The sequence below is a fragment of the Dipodomys spectabilis genome, unplaced genomic scaffold, assembly GCF_019054845.1.
Source record: "Dipodomys spectabilis isolate Male_0828 unplaced genomic scaffold, ASM1905484v1 ptg000273l, whole genome shotgun sequence".
In the NCBI taxonomy this organism is placed as follows: Eukaryota; Metazoa; Chordata; class Mammalia; order Rodentia; family Heteromyidae; genus Dipodomys; species Dipodomys spectabilis.
Window position 1 is genome coordinate 5,094,848 of NW_024870950.1, and position 16,525 is coordinate 5,111,372.

At 41.6% G+C, this 16,525-nt stretch overlaps 1 protein-coding gene across 2 annotated transcripts in view; it reads right to left on the reverse strand.

Annotated features, from left to right (window-relative positions):
• Hydin (HYDIN axonemal central pair apparatus protein) overlaps nucleotides 1-16,525 on the reverse strand; it is a 236,973-nt gene that overhangs the window by 68,894 nt on the left and 151,554 nt on the right. Inside the window, exons 28-41 of one of the 2 annotated variants that reach the window (XM_042700777.1) lie at nucleotides 15,714-15,891; nucleotides 15,063-15,187; nucleotides 14,086-14,213; nucleotides 13,456-13,592; nucleotides 13,112-13,239; nucleotides 12,768-12,959; nucleotides 12,024-12,173; nucleotides 10,419-10,658; nucleotides 7,805-7,973; nucleotides 5,637-5,813; nucleotides 4,168-4,341; nucleotides 3,472-3,645; nucleotides 2,487-2,706; nucleotides 863-1,004 (exon numbers count right to left, since the gene is read on the reverse strand). In XM_042700777.1, the coding sequence (XP_042556711.1) occupies nucleotides 863-1,004; nucleotides 2,487-2,706; nucleotides 3,472-3,645; nucleotides 4,168-4,341; nucleotides 5,637-5,813; nucleotides 7,805-7,973; nucleotides 10,419-10,658; nucleotides 12,024-12,173; nucleotides 12,768-12,959; nucleotides 13,112-13,239; nucleotides 13,456-13,592; nucleotides 14,086-14,213; nucleotides 15,063-15,187; nucleotides 15,714-15,891 (2,334 nt within the window). The remainder of the gene's footprint in view (nucleotides 1-862; nucleotides 1,005-2,486; nucleotides 2,707-3,471; nucleotides 3,646-4,167; nucleotides 4,342-5,636; nucleotides 5,814-7,804; nucleotides 7,974-10,418; nucleotides 10,659-12,023; nucleotides 12,174-12,767; nucleotides 12,960-13,111; nucleotides 13,240-13,455; nucleotides 13,593-14,085; nucleotides 14,214-15,062; nucleotides 15,188-15,713; nucleotides 15,892-16,525) is intronic. The other variant, XM_042700776.1, reaches the window with a different exon arrangement.

Here is a 16,525-nt window from a genome sequence, read left to right on the forward strand (position 1 = left end):
AGGACAGTGCTCAGATCTTGAGTTCAAGTCCCCAAAATGGTGCCAAAAATACCTATTCATCCATATTTTTATGGCACATAATTATAGAGCAAAAAATTGATTCTGTCTCTGTAGAATAAAGGAAAAAAGTAAGGGTCTGGGAAGATCGAAGAGGCAGGAAAATGAAAGATGTTCCCCCACATACAACAGGTAACAAGAGCAGCAGGAGCAGATAGGTCCTCCTCTTAGTGATTTCAGTGCCTTGAAGTGCAGTGATTCTAATGATATTAATCACTGCAGAATAATTTTCAATGCACTGTGGGCTTATTCAAAGTGGGGTCCAGAGACTGGTGACCAATGGCCAGGAAGGTTGTTCTAATAAAAGGAGATACTTGTATTAGAACACAAATCAGTTATATTACTAAACACTGTTCCAGCTGGCTTTTATTTAAATATGTAATGTATAATCTTTTCCCTCTGGCTCTGAGTTTGTCTGAGTTCTAGGGCTTGAACTCAGAGTCTGGGTGATGTCCCTAAGCTTCTGTGCTCAAGGCTAGTGCTCTTCTGTACTTCTGGCTTTTTTTGGTGTTTCATTGGAGATAAGATTTTAAGACTTTTCTTGCCTGGGCTGGCTTTGAACCATGATCCTCAGCTCTCAGCCTCCTGAGTAGCTAGGATTAAAGGTGTGATTGACCAGCACCTGGCTACTCTCTAGCTCTGGGTCTGGGTCAATGACTGTTGGTGGTGAAAACATTCATCTTTCGTCTTCAAGGCCTCTGGGTCTGAGCTGCTGTGGATGGCAGATGGCCCAAAACACCAAACACAGGATGGGACCATGTGTGAATGCTCAGTGGGCTGTTCTGTGCTGGTGGTGTGGATATACCTGTATTCGCTCTGACAGGATCTGTATGAAAAGTTCATCAGGGAGCACGCAGCTCATCAGACCAGTCTCCCCTCCAATACTGGCACTGACACTGAGCCTGCGCTGTGTAGGTCCCAAGAGGAGAGGGCTGGAGGAAATCTGTTACGTGAGAGAAAAGTCAGGAGTCAGAATCCATCTTTGTGTACAACATCTGCATCTACAAGCCATGTGACTCCAGGAAGACCATCTAATCTGTCCCTGCTTCTCATCTGAGTGACAGCAACTGCATTGCAAAATGGAAGATTCCAATTTCCTTACAGTGTTGCTGGCAGCTTCAAATAGGAATATTATGGGAGGTACTTTCTGTCCTGACTTCAGCTGTGTGTGTTTGTACCTTTATTGACCCAACAGGAAGCTAGTGCTGGTACTGGGGCTTGAACTGGCTCCCTATTGGTGTACTAAAAGTTAAGTCATACTTTCACCTCTGGCTTTTTGCTTGGTCTGGCTTCAAACTGTAATTCTCAGTTTTTAGCCTCCTAAGTTGTTTAGGATTATAGGCATGAGCCACTGCTGCCTACCTAGTTAAATTCTCCTTTAACTGCACTCAATTCTTCCCTTCCTATATTCTCTAGGAATCTCATCCCCTCTTGGGTTGACTGTTATTTTATAATTCTTGAGGGACTCCTTCCTTATAGACCTGTTTATGCCTTTACTTCCTTTCTTGACCTTGGATTTGTTCCTCCAACAAATACTCTGTTTTAATTAATCAATTTATTTGTGTGCCAGAACTGGGGCTTGAATTTAGAACTTTGTGTTCACACTTGGCTTTTTTTTTTTTGCTCAATTTTGGCATTCCACCACTTGAGCCATAGCTCCACTCCCAGCTTTTTGCTGGTTAATTGGACTCTTTGGTTAATAAGACTCATGGACCTTTTTGCCTGGGCTAGCTTCAAAGCATGATTCTTAGATCTTAGACTCCTAAATAGCTAGGATTACAGGCGTGAGACACCAATGCCCAGATAACGACTCTTTTTTGCCCTTCTTTTCAAAGATCTTAAAGTCTACCCTCACTTGATTTTACTTTCTACTCATGACCATGAGTTACTCTTGCTTCTCTGTTACTGCCTTTAGCACAGACTAGTTGACCAAGATTGTTCTTTAAGTCTATTGGTGACTTCTTCTATTGGTGACTTTCCAACATTTTTGCAGCCTGACATAACAGTGATATTCCTTTAGGTTGAACATAGGAAATTGTTGTTAGGGAGTTCTAAAATATTGAATACTGGCCATTTCCTATGGTTCAACTTAATTTTTTTCTATTCTCCTCTCTTATAACTAATCTCATCTAATTATAGATATTTACAAGTGTGGTCACCTCCTTCATCAGACTTCATCAATGCAACTTGAGAGCAAAGGCCTTGCTGTCTTTATCTTTATGCATTGCCAGCACCCAACCCAGTGCCAATGAAGTGAAAAGGAATTACTGGGTTCCAGCTGGGTGAGCACTAATTTCAGAAGGAGTTGTGTAGGGACAGTGCTTAGTCTGACCTGGTAAAGGATACCTACAGAGACAAAGGGTGCTGGCCTGGCTGAACGGAGCTGAAAGATGAAGGATCCATGCCACCCCATGGGGAAGCTGGTTTGTACCTGTGATGTTTCGGATTGGTGCTGGTGATGCTGTTTCTGTGACCCAGAGCCATGGCTGTCCGGTTTGCCTTTGGAGAGCATGAGGCTCCCACGCACAGTCTTAGTAGGTTTAATGTCCAGGGTGGCCAAGGTTATATCTGAGGTAGGTTTGCCCAAGTTCTCACTACTCAGTCGTGGTGTTTGTCCTACAATGTTTTGGTTCAGAGAAGTTTCCTGGGCTATTAGGATAAAGTGAGTTTTTATTACAAGTTATCTTAGAAAATGCCAGTGGGGATGCCACACTGAGACCTCAAAACCTAGTGGGCTGATCTAGATTGGAAGAAGGAGCTCTGCCCATTGCAGACTGAATGATGGAAGATTGGCCAATAGGGACTGAGTTGGTCTGTGCTTACTTTCTCTTCCAGCCTAGAGGGTAGTGATTTCTTTCTTTCTTCTTTCTCTCTAGATTGTAATAATCTCAAAAGTTGTTGGTATACTAAAATGCTGCCTTGGAAACCCAACACCTGACTTCCCAAGATTTTAGACAGACCTTTTTAGATTTGATAGCTAGGTTAGGGCCACTTTTACCCTTCCCCCAGCAGAACCACCCACATAACAAGCTAAGTAATAAGCATGTGACTGTTAGCAAATACACCTTCAAGATTAGTTTCTTCTTTCCTCTCCTAGCTCTACTTCTAATTCAAATACAATCCTTCCAAAAGTCTAATTATTTAAAAGGTATAGAATTAGGAATTATGTTGTGATTGTTTACATGAAGAAGATCCACTTCTGAACAGGTATATTGATCATATTCAGCATGTTTCCCATTGAACAGTTGCTTTCCCGCCTACTAGGTCCTCTCATTATCCAATGGAGCCAGGATCCTTGAGTTTTGGTAGCTGGCTATATACCATGTTTCATTACTAGGGGACCTAGAAGCTCAGTTCATTTCCTCTCTAGCAATCTGCCTTGACCACAAAACATCAGGAAGAATGAAGTCTTACCAATCTCTTCTGCTTCTCTCATGGACTGTTCTATTGCAGCCCGGATGCAGAGCTCACGGGCACGGATGCCAGGGCCACTGTTGCTATCTGACATAGCTTCCAGGATAACAGAGTCAATGTTCAAGCAGGCTGCACTGTAATACTTGGCTATGCTGACAGCATTGACTGTCTTTCCTGTAAAAAAAACACCAGGCACTGAGTTTTATGGTCCTCATTTGTTCAATGTCTTAAACAGAAGTCTCCAGAATCCCTTATAATGTGACCTACCCTCAGAAGCACCTATTATTACTATACTATAATTAGGGATGATAATCTATAAAAGAGATGTTGCTAGCTACATAGTAGTATATACCCATCCCAATAACTTGGAAGACAGAGGCAGGAACATTGAGCAGCATTGTAAACTTGAGGCCAGCCTAGTGAGTCCCTGGCTCAACAAAAAGGACACTCTTATTACCATTCTATAGACAAGGACACTTGATCACATACAACTTTAGCAATCTTTCCAGAGGCACAATGCTATCAATGGAAGTAACAGAGTGTGATGGGTCTTTTTGGCTTTGGGGACATGCTTATAATCTCTGCTGTGCTGGTTCCTAAATGAAATGATTGGTATCTTCCCTGACCACCCAGGTAACATTTTTATCCTGGAAGCTATGAGTTTATATAGGAGACATGGCGCCCTTGGTCACCTACCTGACATGGGTGTTCCATGGATGATAATGGCGATGCCTTTCCGGCTCTTGGCCATGCGACCTTCTGCAGAAATATCAATGCCCAGGTGGCGAGCAATTGCCTTGTTCACAGGGTTGTTTTCTACCTCCCCTACCTCTTCCACGGAGTGGCTCTCAACGCTCTGAATCTTGTCAGCTGCAAATTAAAAATAAAGGTGTATGGTCGGGTGCCGGTAGCTCATGTCTGTAATCCTAGCTATTCAGGAGGCTGAGATCTGAGGATCACAGTTCAAAGCCAGCCTGGGCAGGAAAGTCTATGAGTCTCTTATCTCCAATAAACTACTCAGAAAACCAGAAGTGATGCGGTGGCTCAAGTGGTAGAGCATTCACTTTGAGCTGAAGAGCTGAGGGACCACGCCCAGGCAGAGTTCAAGCCCCAAGATCAACAAAAAAAGAGAAAGTATGTGTGTGTTCATGTACGTGCATGAGCAAACATGTATGTGCATGTGAATAGTCTCAGAATTTACATGGTACTGATGAAAGCAGAAATTTGAGTTTTTTTGGTGCTAGTCCCTGGGCTTGAACTCAGGATCTAGGTACTGTCTCTTAACTGTTTAGCTTGAGTCTGGCACTCTATCACTTGAGCCACATTCTACTTTTAACCTTTTGGTGGTTAATTAGAGCTAAGAGTCTCATGGACTTTCCTGGCTGGAGTGGCTTCACACCATGATCCTAAGATCTCAGCCTTCTGAGTAGCTGGATTACAGGTGTGAGCCACCACAGTGCCCTGCTCTCAACTCTTTTTTCTAGAATGAAGAAAAAGAATGTTATAGCGGTACCTATCTATATTATATAACAATGTTTCTTTGGCTAATAATTTGTCCATTCCTATTGAAATTTAAAAAGATAGATATTCTTTAGTTCCAATTTTATATGTCTCTAAATATTCCCCAGTCTGCTGGACTTGCAGCAGTAAAGGTTCAAGTCTTGAAATGAATGCTTAGTCTAGTTAAAATGTAAATAATTATGACAAGAAGAATATATCATATACTATACTTAGCACAGAGTAAGCAAGTGGGTCAGGGCTTCCTAAGAGGACATGGCTGGTGGGCAAGGCAGGGGTGATGAGCTGCCTAGGGATCCCAGAGAGAACTTTTTTTTGTTGGTCATGGGGCTTGAACTCAGGGTGCTGTGCTTGAGCTTTTCTGCCCAAGGTTAGTGCTCTACCACTTTGGGTCACAGTGCTACTTCTGGGTTTCCAAGTGGTTAATTGGAGATAAGAGTCTTACAGAATTTCCTGTCTGGCAGACTTTAAACTACGATCCTCAGATCTCAGCCTCCTGAGTAGCTAGGATTACACTCATGAGCCACCAGTGCCTGGCCAGAGGGGATATTTGATAGAGAAAGTTGATGAATCATTGAATTTGAGTTTGATTTTTTCCATTTCTTTCTATTAAAAAACAATCTCTAAACATTAAAATGCTCAATTACTTGGAAACAACACTCTTTCCAGGCTTTCCTCATCCTCATCTTCATCTGGGTAGATTCTGGGGTCCAAGGGATTGTGCCGCTCTTCTATGTTGGATGTGAGAGAGATCCCTCGGCTGAGCGATGTCCTCTTCGTGCTAGCAGAGGTTCCCTGATCTGATATGGTTATATCTTCCTCTTCTGCCAAGGAGCAAAGGATGAAAACAAATGGGGGAGAGTTGGGAGGGGAAAAGGGAGATGGGGCCCAAACAGAAAGACAAAGGAAGAAGAGAATCATAGTATCGGCTACCATGGTGCTGGACTGTTCAATCCCACCAAACAAGGCCTGCAGTTAGCTGGCTGTCTAAAAGTTTCTCTGCACATAAGTGTTTTTTTACATTTTAACATTGATTTAAATATCAAAATTTCACATTTGATCAGAAAATTTGGAGAATTAAGAAGAGTCAAGAATTACAAAGTTCAAGGGAAGGGAAATAACAAAATGGTGAGACAAAGGACCAAGGGTGAACCAATGTAACAGTGATACTCACAGGACACTGTGTTGGAAATGAACTGCACAATGCGGGGACAGGAGGAGAATTGAGGGGGATGGAAAGTGGGAAGGGTAACATTGTTTGACAAGAAATGTCATAATAAAAGAAATGTACTCATTACTTTCCTTATGAAACTGTAACCCTCTGTATATCACCTTTACAATAGAATAAAATATTATTAAAAAAGAATTATAAAGTTCAGTTGTAAAAAGATATTTGAGATAGACCAATGGGAACAGGACTTGCAGCTGAATTTTATAATACCACATAGGAGAACTGCAATGTCTCAGAGTTTTAGTTAATTAATTAATTAAGATTGTTTTCTTTTTCTTTTTTAAAACCAGTACCAGGCTTACATTCAGGGTCTATTACTCTCACTTGGCTTTTTTTTCTTTTCTTTTCTTTTTTTCTTGTCAGGCATGCTAACATTTGAGTCATATCTCTAGTCCAGCTTTTTTTTTGCTGGTTAATTGCAGATAGATGCTCACTGATTCTTTTTGGAGAGGCTGGCCTTAAACACAAATCCCTGATCTCCTTGGATTACAGGCATGAGCTACCATACCAAACTTATTTTTTAAATTTCAAGAAATTTAAAAAATTTTAAATTTGGATCACACTGTACACACCAGTCAGACTATTGCATGAACCTTTCTCACACCAGTGTTATCACCACCTGCCATTGAGTGCCTCACTCTCCTCATTGTCCCCTCTTGTGCAGCATCTCAGTGGGCGCTGGGGCCAGACACACTTTTTGTTTATAAATGGGATTTTAGCCTGCGAGCCTGAGAATGGTAAGTATGTGCTTTGGGGGCTGGGAATGTGGCTCAGTGGTAGAGTGCTTGCCTAGCATGCATGAAGCCCTGGGTTTGATTCCTCAGTACCACATAAACAGAAAAAGCCAGAAGTGGTGCTGTGGCTCAAGAGGTAGAGCATGAGCCTTGATCAAAAGAAGCTCAGGGACAGTGCTCAGCCTGAGGACTGGCAAAAAAAAAAAAAGAAAAGAAAAGAAAAAAAAAGAATGTGCCTTGGGGCATGAGGGAAGCTGAAAAAGATTGTCCATAGTGAGTGGATATTCAGTGGACGGGGGGCAGAACCCATTGACTGGGCTCCCTCCAGACCTACCAGCCCTAACTCCAGATCACTTTCCGTTAGACCAATGAAAGACAAAACCATAACCATGGGGTGTATGAACCATAAAAGCAATAAGAAACTTCCCAGATCTCACAGGTTATTTATTTATTGCTAGTCCTGGGGTCTGAACTCAGGGCCTAGGTGCTGTTCTTTAGCTGTTTTACTCAAAGATAGCACTTTACCACTTGAGCCACAGCTTTACTTCTGGCCTTTTGGGTAGTTAATTGCAGATTTCAGGCTCATGGACTTTCCTTCCCTGGGCTGGCTTCAAACTGTGATCTTCAGATCTCAGCCTCCTGAGTAGCTAGGATTGCAGGTGTGAGCCATCAGCACCTGCCAATTCACAGATCCTTTATATACGAAGTCCCTAATAAAGATTATAAATAAGATGCATAAGGTACCTGGTACTTGACAGGAACTCAAAAAGTAGATGGTTCCACAGCAGAAGTAATTTAAAGGGGTCAAGGCAGTTGCTGAAGCCAAGTGAATGTCAGGTTGAGCTCTTACCAGTTTCCTGTGCCAGATTCTCCAAATATTTCGCCTTCATCTGCTCTTCTTTTGACTTCTTCACCTCCTTAAAGTACTCGTAGACTTCTGGGGGCAGCTTCTCCCCTGGGGTGCGGGGAGGCAGCAGTAGGGTATTGTAGGAATCATAGCCCTTTAGTTGTCGCAAGATCTATTCAAGGCAAGAACAGGAACTGCTGTTGGTCTCACTGGAACTTTCTGCTCTTCTCACTGATCTCATACAAATCCCTGTTCTTACCTGAGGCTGAGGTTTTCTGAAATGCTTTCTGGATTCTACAGGGTGGTTCCCCTTTTGGAGAGGTCTTTTTAAAAAGTAAAGCTGAATACTGAGCTTATAGGGATTTAAGATCTTTATTTTCCTTAGATCTGCCTAGGCATTTCACACGCAGAATTTTTTTTTCTTATTTAAAAAGTAATGTCTAGTGGTTTTCTTTTCTTTTTTCCAGTAACAAAAGTGTGGAAATTCCATTATCCATTTTGTTTGACATGTTCTTAAAAAATTCAGTCATGCATTTCTTGATGACAGGAACATGTCCTGAAAAAATGTGTTATTAGGTGATTTCATTATACTAATACCACAGAGTAGGTTTACACAGATGAAGAAGATTATGGTGTCACTAGGTGATACAGTCTTATAGGACCACTATCATATACAGAGTTCATTGTCAACTGAATGTTGTTATGTAGCACATGATGGTATGGCATTGGAGCAATATTATACTAAGTAAGCCTTTTTTTTTGAATAAATGGAGAATCTAGGGAAAACCAGGTAAAGTGGTGTTAAGTGTCTTTGTGTGCTATGTGTTAGGGAAGCCAGAAAAAATATGGGATGCCCAGTTAAATTTTAATTTCAAGTAAGCACAAAAATAAATTGTAGTATAAAAATGTTCCATGCAGGCCAGGCGCCGGTGGCTTATGCCTGTAATCCTAGCTACTCAGGAGGCTGAGAGGCTGAGAGGCTGAGGATCATGGCTCAAAGCCAGCCTGGGCAAGAAAGTCCGTGAAACTCTTATCTCCAATAAACCACCAGAAAACTGGAAGTGGCACTGTAGCTCAAGTGGTAGAGCGCTTGCCTTAAGCTGAAGAGCTGAGGGACAGCACTTAGGCCCAGAGTTCAAGTCTCATGACTGACCAAAAAAAAAAAAAATGTTCCGGGGCTGGGAAGGTGGCTCAGTGGTAGAGTGCTTACCTTGCATGCCTGAGGCCCTGGGTTCAATTCCGCAGCACCACATAAGCAAAATGAAAAAAGCCGTAAGTGGCGCTATGGCTCAAGTGGTAGAGCGCTAGCCTTGAGCTGAAGAGCTGAGGGACAGCGCCCAGGCCCAGAGTTCAGACCCTATGACCGGACCCCCCCCCCAAAAAAAATGTTCCATGCACTATGTGGGGATATTTGTACTTTTTTTTTTTTGTCGGTCGTGGGGCTTGAACTGATATTTGTACTTGTAATGAGTAAGCATTTCTCTAGAATTCAAATTTAATTGGGAAAGATGTTTTTCCCTCTCTGATCTAGCAATCCTAGTGGGCATGTACATTTATAAAACCTAGTAAAATAAAGTTATAGAAATCATGGTACTTCTACAGTATGATTTATTGGTGTGACAGTCTGTGTTCTTATGGTAACTCTTACGTTACCAATTTTAGTTATTTGAAAGCCCTGGTAAGAAGTTCATTCTAAAATTATGTGGAAGAACCAAAAGAATTAAAACATTACTGAAGCTGAGTGCAGAGTGGTACATGCCTTTAATCCTAGCTACTTAGATGCTGAGATCTGAAGACTGCATTTGAAGCCAGCCTAAGTCTGAGCAGGAAAGTCTATGAGGCTCTTATCTTTAATTGACCACCACAAAGCCAGAAGTAAAGCTGGGCTCAAGTAGTAGAGTGCCAGCATTGAGCAAAAAAGCTAAGGGACAGTGCCCAGGGACTGAGTTCAAGCCTTTGTACTAGCATAAGACAACAACGACATAACAAACCAAAAGAATAAAGGGAGAAGACTGCCTTACCAGATACCAGGACTTATGAAATGGCAGTGAAAGGTAGGGTGGTACTGAAGTTGGGGCAGATAAATTGATCAGTGAAATAGGGGACAGAGCTACAAATTGGAGACCCATTTGTATGTGGAAATGTATGACAAAGGTGGTACAGAAGATCAACAGGGAAAGGAAGAAATATTCCCAAGGCTGGTGGTGTAGGGGTGCAAATTCCTGACCAACATGTGTCAATGTTGGCAACTCTGAATGGCCAACCCTGTTCTAGCTCTCCTGGTATGATTAGCCAAAGTCTCTCATGTAGGCTCATCACCCATATGTATTTTTTCTTTCTGCCTAACGCTGGTTTCTTATTCCTCATGGCTGTTTTCCTTATGAGTATTCAGTAGGTCTTCCATGTCCAAATCTCAGACTTACAGGTTATGATTTCCATGCAAGTGGGACTCATCGGTTTGCTCAGGAAGCAGAGAAGGAATTGGTAAATTGACAAGAAAGAGCTGGTTATGGAGGAGGGGACAGAGGAAAGCTGTCCATGAGGAGAGAGTGAGCCATGAACAAGGAGGGGCTCAATGTGTAGAGAGAATGGGAGAATGACCTGGGTTCCTGCTCACCTTCTCTTCCAAGATATATTGTTGGTCAAATTCTAAGGAGTAAAACTCAATTGGAAAATTACAGGGATTCTTCACAATCACGTCTGCCTCCTCTCCGGTTGCAAAAGGCAGCAATGGCCCCAGTTCTAGAACTGAAGGACAGAATTCCAGGCGTGGTTCCAGACCTTGTCCATTTGCAAGAAGAGTAAGCCTTTGAGAACTCTGGCCAATCTGGAAAACTAGAGTTTGGCTGTAGAATTTCTGGAAAATATGGAAACAAAATAAAAACTTGAATTTTAAAAAATGCTGTATTTCATGTAAAACTGAAAGCTATTAAGAGGGGACAAAATCCTATATAGATGAAAAAACACAAACTTTTCTAATAAAGTGGCACATGTATAAGCTCTACCACCAGTATTTAAATGGTGGGCTATTCAGTGATTTCTCTGGGCTGCTGATGTTGATGGAGATACAGATGTGTGTGCTTATTGGTTTCAGGACCAACTAATTACTCCAGTAGAGCCAGGCAGTTCTCTCAATTAGTGGGAACAATTTTTAAAAATTACTATTGACAATTTCGGTTGTAGGTTGTAATAACTTATCTGAAGCTGCCAGGGTAAGATACTTTCAAATTCAGATTTTTAACAAGTTAAACACAGAACATATATTCTGTGTTACTAATGCTTTTAGCATTGTACCGGGGAGGTTCCTGTAATCAAACACATTGGTGTTTCTGCAGCTGCAATGTTTGACTCTGAAAACCAAATAAGATTTAGTCTATGTCAGTTCATATGATATTTTTCTGCCAAATAGATTTTGATAGGAAACTTATGAAATGCTCCCTTTCCCAACAGTTTTTTTTTAATTTTTATTTTTTTATTGTAAAGATACTATACAGAGGGTTACAGTTACATGAGTGAGGTAATGAGTATACTTCCTCTTGAACATTGTTACCCCCTCCATTGTTTTCCCCCTACCATCCCTTCCCTCCCTCCCTTCCCCGAGGTTCTTTTTTTTTTTTTTTTTGATTGTGATTAAGTGATTACATAATTTCCGGAAATTCACAGTATTGTGGAATAATGATGCTCATTTAAAGTCACAAGTTCATTCTAACTTTCCTGGAGCAAATTGTCTATCACAGTCTGTAATATATAACGGTGCTCACATGTTATATACCATATATGTGATCAGCAGCATGGGGATATTTAGTAGTGGTTCAACCAGATGAGTGGGAGTTCTTTGTCCAACAGTTTTTTTTTGAAACTTAATGGATATCAGAACTGCTATAAGGGATTTTTGATATGGAATAGCATTAGTTTTTATTTTATCAGTGAGCAAACTGAGGCTTAGGAGCCTAAGTGATTTTTCTGAAAGACATATAACCTATATGTGCAGAGGTAGAAGACCTTCACTAGTCAAGGTGGTTGATAAGAACTGATTTGTCAGCTAGACCTACTAATTTCAGGCCATTAATCCACACAGCAACTCTATGAACTAGAAGCACTTGAGCAGCCATATTCAAAAGAGCAAGGCACAGATTGTTCATAGTTTTCCTTGAGACTCTAGGAAACATGAGTCTTAGCAAGGCTCAGAGATCTGGAGAATCTAAGTTCTTTTCACGCTCACCTCTTCTTTTGGCATGAATTTCACCTGCACATTGGACCTCTCACCAGGATCCAAGATTCCAGAAGTAGGTTGGATCTCAAAGATCCGTGTCTTTGGTTTTAATTCGGCACGCAGTTTCCGTCTTAAGTATTTTGGCATGTGTTTCTCCAGCTGGTTAAAAAACTTGAACAATTAACCTGAGTGTGGTGGCTCAAGCCTGTAATCCTAGCTACTATGGAGGCTGAGATTGGGAAGATCCTTGTTTGAGGCAAGAAAAAAATCCTGAGAATCCATCTTAACCAATGAAATGCTAGGCAGGATAGCTATGTGGGAAGTGTAAATAGGAGGATGATCATCCAGGATGACCCAAACAAAAAGGCTTGAGGGCATGGCTCAAATGGTTGAGAGCCTACTTTGCAAGCTCAAGGCTTTGAGTCCAAACCCCAGGACTACAAAAAAAGAGGACAATTAGAAAATCTTCTATAGAAAATGGACTTATTCCATTCTCTTCTTATACAACCTACATTTTCTGAGTACTTCCAGGGTGTCAGGGATGGGATGGGTAGATACCAGAGGTACCAAGACTAATAGCATTTTCCCTGATAGCAAGGCCTGTCAGAACTATGAGTCCTGGATTAAGGGTCTAGGCAATGGTTCCCAATGCATGTGTTTGCATAGATACTCATATGAACAGAGGATGGGCCTAGAATTACTGCTCTAACTGAGTGGAGGAGAAAAGGGTATCAACAGCCATAACACATTTACCTTATTAACAGGCTTCTGGGTCTGGATAAACCATTCACAAGGAACTTGCAGATGATTGGAGAGTTGAATAGTTTCTACCATGCACTGTCCACACTGAATTGTGGCAAACTCCACTTTTCCACAAGACAATGACATAGTTGGAATGGTCACATTGGCTCGGAGAATGATGTAAACTGTTGGCCCTCCAACCACCTGGAGTGGACATGAAGTTGCTGTTACCATGTGGCATGTGGTTGAGGGGGATGGATCAGGATTCAGACATAAGAAATGGATCATCAGGTTGGGGGGAAGTGATCAACAGGCAGAGCTGGAAAGCGGAAGCACGGGCCAGTGGGGTAGCTTACCTTAATGGGGAGAATAATTTCTTTGTTTCCCACAGGAAGATTGGCCCCTTGGGGGTCGAATCTCATTTCAAATGTTTCTGTTTCACAATAAGGTAGATTCTTTACACGATCTAGTTCAGTACTGAAGCCTAGATCAACAAATAAAATTTCTTTTGTGAGAAGGTGAAACAAGAGCTGACTGGGGCAGTGTGATCACTCAAAGTATCACTGAATGACCCAACAACTCCATTTGTGATTCCAGAAGTATGAATGCCACTGAGGCAGGGCTTAGTAGATGGATGTCTTCCTTGTTGGAAATGACAAAAATGACAAAATGACAGGAGAGGCATCCCTGGACTGGTTACCTGTATCATGAAGGACATGCTTTTCTGCATGGAAGGACACTGGAAAGTGACTGGTGTTGGTGATCTTGATGATGTGGGTTCGGACATCACCAAGGACAATGTGGCCAAAGTCCAGGATATACTCTGGTAGGTGAATTCTAAAACAGTTAACAGGTTCTTCTTACTAGTCACTTTCAAATCTGGAAAGCTACTTGTGTATTTCTTTATAGCCATACCCAGTCTCCTCTATCCATAGTCCTTACCCCTTTCTCAGGATATTTACTTTAGGAAAGTTGTAAAATGAGAGTGTGAGTTTCCCCCAATCTATTATGCACAATTGTGTTCTCCAGCGTGCAGAGTAGCTCAAGTTTTTTTCACTAGAACGGACACTAGAAATAACATAGTTTCTTCAGAAATTCACACCATGTTTTAGCCATCATCTCTTTAATGGGCCTGAAATAGGGCCTGTCTATTAGATACAGCTAGAATACTGATTTAGAAGTCAGAACTGCCTGGTTGGGTTAATGGTAGGGAACGGCAGACAACATGGATGAGTGGGTTTCCTTTTTAGATGTTCAATTTCAGGGGACACTCTATTCTTCTTGTTCTATTACACTCTAAAATAAACACAACACCTGAAGGGCATGGTACCTGGCTAGTCTGCGGTGACCTTTATGGCTGAAGCACGTGTCATCTGTAGAATTAATTGTTTTTTGACGATCTAGGGCAAACTCTTGGACTATCAGTCGCTCTACTTCCATCTGGAGATGAGCACTTAACTAGAAGGAAAAATCAAGCAAATTGTTGTAGAATATGCTCAGTGGGGATGATGTGATCCATAGGGGATGAAAATTGCCTATTCTGGGGAGTGAAAAAAAAATGTGTATTTTAGGAGGGCTCCATTCTGAACTGGCCCTCCTCTTGGCTAACTCCATACATTTCCTAGGGAATCTCACTGTTTCCTGTGAGTGCAGTGACTGTCACTTTCTCTAACCTATCTTTCGCCCTCAGCCCCAGAAGTGGCTCTGACTCCTTTGTTGGATGATGCACAGAAATCTCATGCTCAGTAATGGAGCATCTGAATTCATTCTCCTTTTTCTGACAACTTCTTGCTTCTCTCCCTGCACTGTTTCAAGTGTCAGTGTTCCCCTGCTTATCTTGTCATCCAAGGGAGATATATATAGTAGTCATCCCTACCTCATTCCCTATCCAGTTAATCTGGGTCTATGACAGTTCCACCTCTGGAATATTCCTTGAACCCACCCAATTCTCTCCATCATCACTATCAGCATTGTTCACACATTTAGTATCTTACCTAGAATCATCCCACCAGCTTAAAAAAAAACAAAACCCACAACTTACCATATCTACTCTCATCCCAGAGCTTCACAGAGCAACCAGATGTATCTTCTAAAGATGAAATGCCTCTTGTTAAGGCATGTCAGTGGCCCTTAATTGGCTCTCAAGGTGTCTACTTATTTTAGTTTCATCTTTCCTTCCTTTCCTCTTTCTGTTCTTTTCCTTAGCTATCTTTTCCCTTCTGTTCCCCAAAGACACCATGCCCCTGTGAATCTCTGCACATGCAATCTTTCTGTACACATTCTGTGTAGGGAGAAGCTAGTTTTTACCTCAGTAGATTCATCATCAGGCACTTCCTCAATAATATCAAAGTGATCGATAATGTCATATTTGTTGTACTCTCTTTCTATATTTTTTTTTGCTTGATCCAAGTAGGTCGCATACCTTTCATTGCCTTTGGAAATTGGAAGGAGAAGAGAATCAGCATAGTTAGAAAAACATGAATTATCTCCCAAACACCAACTCTCAGCTCAGGGTAAAATAAGAAGGGAAGGGAATTTTTGTTAATACTTTACCTGTCATGCTTTCTCTGCTTTAAAGGATGCAGTAATTTGTGAACACATTAAATATACATCTGAGGTCATGCTGAGTTTCATGAGGTTGTACTTGAGTGAATTACTATCTGGGTTTCAATAACTTGGAGGCTTACTTGGGGCATTCATGATTTTAACCCTGAAGCCCTGGAGCCCCTCAAAGCTGGACACATCAGGATAGCTGCCAATCTTTATGTTAGTTTTCCTTTTTGTTGTTGTTTTCCCTTGTGGGGCTTGAACTGTGGGCCTGGGTGCTGTCCTTGAGCTCTTTAGCTCAACCCCAAATGCTTTGAAAATTGAGAAATAACACAGCAGAGGATTAAAGTTCCCAAGAAAAATAATGTGAGTAGCCCTTGGCTGAGGAGTTATTGTAAGGCAGAGCAGTACCTCGGAGGTTCCTGGGGAGGTCGAGGCAGATTCGGGGAAAGATGCCCTCTCCACTCAGTGTGATATTTTCTGGGTCCAGGTGGGCGATCTGTATCTGGAAGCTCCTTTGAAAGACTTCAGGTATTCCAGGTAAGTAGTAAACTTTCAACACATGCTCTTGATTTGAACTGATAAAACCCTGTGCAGGAGAAAGCCCAGATAGCACTTTATAATTTACAAATGGACTTCTCCTCGTGGTGGGTGGCAGACTGGGTAATCTCAGGGGCTGTAGTGCTGGTATTCTCTAGCATCCTCTCACTACCCCCCACCCCCACCCAAGATCTGCTCCTAAGACCCTGTGAAAATATGTGAACAGATTTCATAAAACAAGAATCACAAAGAACAGTAAAAACAATAACAGCAACAACAAACCCCCCAAAAACTGCACCTTCAGGTCATCAGGGAAATGCAAATTAAGATCACAGTAAAAAAAAAACCCTATCCCACAAGATTGGTAAAAATTTACCAAGTTTTGGTGAGAATATATCTCACAGGCACCTTTCATACACCTCTGGTGGGATGTCACTAGAAATAAGGATAAAGAAAGCCACTTATTGATTGATTGATTATAGCACTGGGGATTGACTTCAGGGTCCTCCAGCTTATTAGGCAAGTACTCTACTATTTGAGTGCCATTCCCAGTGCTTTTTTTTTTTTTTTTTGTATAAGGTCTGTTTAACTTTTTCCTGAGCTGGCTTTGAATCTCGATTCTCCTAATGTAGTCATGTGCTACCATGCCTGGTCAAGTAAAGCACTTTTGCACCATACTATAA